This window comes from Octodon degus, unplaced genomic scaffold (assembly GCF_000260255.1).
Source record: "Octodon degus isolate 3935 unplaced genomic scaffold, OctDeg1.0 scaffold00008, whole genome shotgun sequence".
In the NCBI taxonomy this organism is placed as follows: domain Eukaryota; kingdom Metazoa; phylum Chordata; class Mammalia; order Rodentia; family Octodontidae; genus Octodon; species Octodon degus.
In genome coordinates this window covers 27,989,608-27,995,265 of record NW_004524584.1, presented here as the reverse complement: position 1 = coordinate 27,995,265, position 5,658 = coordinate 27,989,608, and the positions used below count along the sequence as shown (strand labels likewise).

Below are 5,658 nucleotides of genomic sequence, written 5' to 3'. Positions count from 1 at the left end.
GACCACTCCACAGAACGAGGACAAGGCAACGACCACTCCACAGAACGAGGACAAGGCAACGACCACTCCACAGAATGCGGGCCTGCAAGCAGTCCCCAGGGGCAGCCGGGGCCACCGAGCTTTAATCTGCTCCGCTGTCTTTGAGGGGATCCGTGCTACTGTGTCCTTTATTTTTTATTTTTAATGTATTTAGTACAGAGTATTCAGGGTCTCACTATGTAGACCAGACTTGTGTTGACCCTCCTGTTTTCACGCTGCCAAGCGCTGGGACTGCAGGTGTGCACCACCACGCCCAGGCTCGATGGCCCTCTCAAGGCACCCTGGAGTCGGGGCCAGCACAGCAGGCACGTTAATCTGCTCAGCTATCTGACCAGCTCTATCCTGCAGCTTTTGGACATGTGAACACCAGAGTTTCTGATCACCCCTGGTAGAACATGTCATGTAACATCTATCATGTCAAGGACTGTGAGGGCTGGCAAGATAGCTCAGCGGATTAAGCATCTGCTTAGGCAAGCACGGGGACTGGGGTCTGATCCCCCCACACTGCATGCCCCGCTGGCCCTGCCCCTGGCCACTGAGCCACCACAGAGTCCAAGTGTGGTGGTGCACGCCTGTAATCCCAGCACTGGGGAGGCTGAAATCAGGAAGATCACTATGAATCCGAGCTGTGTAGTGAGATCGGGTACCAAATACATAAAAAAAAAAAAAAAAAAAATCAAGGACTGCTAGTCACCGATGCACCCCGTCTCTGCAGCTAACTCTGAGGGCCTGTGGTCAGGGAGCCCAGTAACCACCACTTCTGCTTTGCCATGTGAGGAGAATCCTGCCTCGCTCACCCTGACCAAGGGTCATTTTAAAGCATCTGATCTAGCGTATGTAAGAACCAAGATGAACTTAGGATTCGGGCGCTCCTGAAATCTAAGAAAAGTGAACCTCAGTCCTGCCTGGGCACGGTCTACAGTGCAGCCGCAGCCACAGAGCCAGGGGGAATCAGGACACGCAACCCTCGCTGGCAGGCAGGCTGGGAGGATTCTGTCGCACAGGAGAGTGGGTAGGGACACCATGCTCCGACAGCCCTGGCCCCACTCACACGCTCTCCTTCAGATTGTTGAGGTACGACTCCGTGTCCAGCACCTTGACATCGGAGTCTAGCCTGGACAGGTAGCGGTAGATGTAGGCGAAGGTGTCGAACGGGATGCGGGCTGGGCCACCCTCGGGGTCGGCGGTGAGAATCTCACAGAAGTGCTTCATGGCTGAGTTCAGGGACTGGAAATACATGGGAGGTGGTGGTCATTTGGGCCCGAGGACACTTGTTCCCCCCGGCAGGGGCATGGGGGTAGTTCCGAGAGTACCCACACTCAGCCCCCCACTCCGTCCTGCTCACAGGGGCCCTGTGGCTGGGCCAGCACGCCCACCCAGTGCCCAGTGCCCTGCCTGTCCCAATGGCCACACAGGGACGGACACAGACCACCGTCTTCTTCATGAGACCTCAAAACATCTCACTTCCAATTCCCCCAGCTGATCCTCAATGAAAAAAGGAAAATTTCTTTAAAAGGAAGAGGAAATATGGGTGTGGTGCTGAGTGCCTGTGATGCCAGCAATCTAAGGGAGGCTGAGGCAGGAGGACCAAGCGAGGCAGTTGCAGCCCAGCCTAGGCAGCTTAGCAACATAATGACACTCTGTCTCAAAATAAATTTCAAGAAATTTTAATGAAAAATTTAAAAGATGGGGGTGCTGGGGGTAGCTCAGTACAAAGCCCTGGGCTTAATCCCCAGTACAAAAGGGAAAAAGTAAAACAGCCATCCCTAGAGAGGCCTGCTCATGAGGAGGCTGGAGCCGTGCAGGCCTCGGCTGCGGTGCAGGAGGCGTCGGCCAGCACTTTGGAGTGCAGGCATTGAGCCTAGGGACATCCCAAGGCCACCGGCCCGAGGGCCCTGTCCTTGGCCTCTCAGGTGGGGGGCACCGGCCTTCTGGTGTGCCTGGCTGCATCAGCGCTGGTGTCCTGAGGACGCAGAAGCCCCCAGACAACAGCCACCATGCCCTTGCTAGAGGCGGGGATGGGCAGGCACAGGCAGAAGGAAGGACAGGAGCAGCAACAGCGTGGGCCGCATTCTCTGAAGGACACGATGTCCCCTGAGCACCGTCAGCGCTTTGGGGGCTGGAGCTGACCTAGAGCCTAAAGTGGCATCTCAGACCCTGGAAGAGCCGAACTCTGAGACGCGAGATTCCCCAAGTTCCAAACCTGGGCGCCCTGCCTGTGGTGCCAGAAAGCCACGGGCCCGCCACGCAGCAACTCAGCCGGGCTCCACTGCCCTCTCTGGCCTGTCCTGGCTCTCCCTGAACACACACAGAGGGTGACGGGACGTTTGCTGGGCCCAGAGCCCCACCGTGGAGCGAAAGCCCTGCAAGCGAGGACCCTGGCCCCCACGGCTACCCAGGTGGAAAATCAGGTCACACAGACGCCCGGGAGAATGACTGCGGCAGCAGGGTGCCGTCTGACGGAAGGGACAGGAGCCTCAGCACCTGTCACCAGTTTGGCCACTGTGTGATGCTAGCTCTGCCCCAAAGTCAAAGGACCACGCTAGGGCAACATTCTCATTCCACTCGGATCACAGAGACATCTAGAACCGTGGGGCTCAGACCCACAAGAATGAGGACTGCAGAGCGGCAGCAGGCAGGGCAGGAAGGGCAGGACAGACCTGCTCCAAGTGAGGGAGGGGTTCTGAGGGCAATTAATGACATCCGTCTGTTTAATTTCCCTTTTTCTTTTGGCTTTTCTTTTTATTTTTTAAAAGAGAATAAAAACAGTAAAAAGTAAAACATTAGATACAATATAGAATTTCACTGAAGAAAATAATAGGAATTTGACAGTGGCTGTTATATTGTACATTATTATCTTCAAATTAGTTGTTCAGATTACCAGATATGAGCATGAAAAATGGGTCAAAAAGTTATAAACATTTAAAAAGAGAAAAACAAATTAAGCCTTAACTGCTCCTTTCAATAGACCAGAAGAAACCAGCAGCGCAATTACCCACGCTACCCTGGATATATGCAGAATATATCATTCCCCTTCCTTCTTTCTTTCTTTAGTCCTTCTCCTCTGCCCAGTTCTTTTCCTTTGAGAAGATTCTTTCCCTTATTTACTCTTTCAGGTTCCTACAGAAATAAGACAATGCAATGTGTTTGCATGCAGGTCTGATCTATTTCACTTAAAGGTAGGGTCTCTAGTTGCACCCATTTACCTATAAAAGCCTCAAGTTTGTCTTTTCTGTAGCTGAGTAATACTCACTGTGTAAAAATACCACATCTTTTTTATCCACTCCTCAGTTGATGGGCAGCTGAGTTGTGTCCAAGACTTAGCTGTGCCAAACTGTGCTGCTGTAAACCTGGGTGCACGTGTACCACTGATTTTCTGCTACTACTTCTGCAAATTGTCTGAATGTCATCTGTGCCGACTCCTGCTGTTCTGCTGACACATATCGGTCTCCTGTTGTTTTTGTTTGTGTCATCTTACAGCTGCTCCGTTGTTATTTCCTGGTTCCTGGCAGTTTTAAGAGGCCTTTCCTTCCACAGTTGCCAGGCGCAAGGCTGCCTTCAAGGTCTGAATGTTTACCTTCAGGTTCATTCAAGCAGTTTTTCCAACTTTCAATGGAATTCTTAATTTCTTGGATATCTGTTTGAATCTATTTCACGCATTCTTTCCTGCATATTCAATGTTTCCACCATTTTTACATGCTCCTCTGTTTTTTATTTATTTATTTATTTTTGGTACTGGGGATCAAACTCAGGACCTTGTGCTTGCCAGGCAGGTGTTTATGCCACTGATCTATCTTCCCAGCCCTCTATATCATTTTTAGATGTGCTGAGTAATTCTTTCATAATTATTGTCCTTTCTTTCTTTCTTTTTTTTTTAACCTGTGATTATTCCTCATCTTATTTATTCTTTTTTTTTTTTTTTTTTTTTTGTGGAATGGGGCATTAAACTCAGGCCCTTGCGCTTGCCAGGCAAGCACTTATTCTCCTGAGCTATCTCCCCAGCCCTGATCCTATTTATTGGATAGCCTGATGGAGCTGTTTCTTGACTTCAGTTGCTAACATCTCAGAGGTTTCAGGTACGTGACTCCCACATTCTTCTATTTCCTTGTCTCCTGGACTTGGAGACGGGTGTTCTGGATGGGGTGGAAGCCTGAGACTGCCTTTTGCTCCTTCATTTGACATTTTTGAAGCTAAAGAAGTTCACCCAAGCTCAGCAGTGTTGATAAGGGGAAGAGCAAGGCTCCTGCCATAGTGGGGTTGGGGGGTGGGCTCACCAAAGCTCTCAGTGTCCGGGGTTCAGTGTGACTTCCATGACAGTGGGGGATGGGCAAGCTGAGCTCAGGAAGGCTCCTGCCATGATGGGGGATGGCCCACAGCTCAGTGAGGCTCCTGAGATTGGGGGTGAGGTGGGGCAAGGTCGGGAGCTCAGCTGCCTTCTGGGACAGTGGGGGTAGGTAGGGTGGGCTGAAGCTCAGCGAGGTTCCTGCAATGGGGGGCAAGGGGCAGGCCATCAAGATAGGCTTTGCATGTGTTAACTTGAAGTCTATAAATCCAGAGTCTGGTGCACTGGCACATCTGGCTCCATAAGCACATGAAACATTCTTCGCAATGGCTCCTAACGGTCCTTCCATGAGGACTCTGTCCGATGTTGCTGACTCTGAGGGGCCACAAGAAAGTTGACATCCTCGAGGACCCAGAAACTGCCAGAAGACAGATTCTTCCAAGGCAACTTTCCCCTCCAAACACCTGAGACTGCCTCTTCTGCTTCATCAAAATCTGACCTTATAAGGGGCCGGGGAGATGGCTCAGTGGAGTAAGCGCTTCCCTGGCAGGCGCAAGGACCTGAGTTCAATCCCCAGTTCCGGAAAAAAAAAAAAAAAAATCTGACCTTACGCAACACTGCCAAAGGAAGTAACAGAAGGGCCAAGGGTGGACACAGCGGGTCCCCAAAGTCCATTCACCAGGAGAGAAACCCTGGAAGTGCCCCTCAGCTCCCCAAACAGCCATCTGTCTTTTACCAATAAAGTTCAAAGGCAGCTGATGCCAGAAATGAGAAAGAAAGGGCAATTCTAGGAGTCAAAAAGTGTCCCCAAGAGCTGCCAGAATGCCCTTGGAACACCCTTGGAGTCCCACACATGCAGCCATCTAGCTAGTAGTCAGTCCCTTTCCCAAGTGCCTGCTATCTAGCCAGCAGGAAACCAGAAGTCATGACTCTCAGGAGGGAGGACTCAATGTCTTCTGTTTTTAATTTTTTAATATTCCAGCAGTCCCAATAGCTTTCAACCCCACCTTATACTTTCTGCTATAACCAGAGGACGCTGCTCGTGGGCTGCAGAAAGCTCTATGCACTGAACGTCTGGCCTCGGGCTTTGCTGTCCTTGGGCTGTCTTTTCACTGCGAGTTTCCTGAGTGTGTGGAGGTAAGAGGTGGCTCACAAGGTACTTATAAACACTCTCCATACTTGGAAACAAAGATGCTGAGCCACAGCTGTCAGCGTCACTAAGGTGCATGGACGTGTAGAGATGAAAGTCAGAGCATGGAAGTGCCACGGTCCTGCTGAGCGAGCCCAGCCCAGGGAAGAAGGCCAGGTATCCTCGCCCACCCAGGGCACTGTTGTGG

The 5,658-nt window shown here is 51.2% G+C and overlaps 1 protein-coding gene across 1 annotated transcript in view; it reads right to left on the bottom strand.

Annotated features, from left to right (window-relative positions):
* Ropn1l (rhophilin associated tail protein 1 like) overlaps positions 1-5,658 on the bottom strand; it is a 22,393-nt gene that overhangs the window by 1,445 nt on the left and 15,290 nt on the right. Inside the window, exon 4 of the mRNA XM_004625289.2 lies at positions 1,091-1,266. Within this exon, the coding sequence (XP_004625346.1) occupies positions 1,091-1,266 (176 nt within the window). The remainder of the gene's footprint in view (positions 1-1,090; positions 1,267-5,658) is intronic.